The sequence below is a fragment of the Coptis chinensis genome, chromosome 1, assembly GCF_015680905.1.
Source record: "Coptis chinensis isolate HL-2020 chromosome 1, ASM1568090v1, whole genome shotgun sequence".
In the NCBI taxonomy this organism is placed as follows: Eukaryota; Viridiplantae; Streptophyta; class Magnoliopsida; order Ranunculales; family Ranunculaceae; genus Coptis; species Coptis chinensis.
Window position 1 is genome coordinate 51,645,045 of NC_141456.1, and position 673 is coordinate 51,645,717.

Below are 673 nucleotides of genomic sequence, written 5' to 3' on the forward strand. Positions count from 1 at the left end.
ATGCCTCTTTGGAAAGAGGCTTGGTATGATGGGCTGCGGTGTATGATGTTCTCAGCTAGTCTTAAAGGAGGGGCTTCGGATTGGTACTACATATTGCCAGCTAGAAGCATAAATAATTTCCAGGAGTTGAAACAGGCGTTCATAGACCACTTCATACATCAGAAAATGCGAGTGGTGGACATCACAGCTTTATTCAATGTTAGGCAAAGATCTGCGGAGTCAGTTAAGGACTATCTGTGCATATTCAAAGCTGAGACATTGAAGGTTAAAAACATGGATGAGAGAACCGCGGTAATAGCATTTGAAAGAGGTCTGCGATCGGGAATAGGAGTACATTAGTCCGTGGCTTAAAATGAGATCGCAACCTTGCATGAGCTGTATCCACGGGTGGAGAAATATATAAGGTATGAGGACACCATGCAGAAAGATTACAAGAGGTTAGGAAAGGCAATGTTATCTTTAGAGAAAGGCATGGAACACCGGAGAACGGAGACGCCCGAGAAAGGGAGTGGGGGGTATCGCGGATACTTCTCACAGTCTGAAAGAAGCCGGGAGGGGATCAAGAGGGAGAATAAGGAGAGAAAGCCATACCGCGAGATGGAGCAGACACCGCTGAATAGGACGCTGAGTGAGATCTTGCCCTTGATTAAGAACCTTCAGGGATATGAAGGAC

The 673-nt window shown here is 46.1% G+C and overlaps 1 protein-coding gene across 1 annotated transcript; it reads left to right on the plus strand.

Annotated features, from left to right (window-relative positions):
- LOC147524478 (uncharacterized) lies at positions 1-339 on the plus strand. Its single transcript, XM_086575031.1, has one exon. The coding sequence runs from the start codon at positions 1-3 to the stop codon at positions 337-339; it is 339 nt and encodes a 112-aa protein (XP_086431157.1).
- Positions 340-673: the final 334 nt, after the last annotated feature.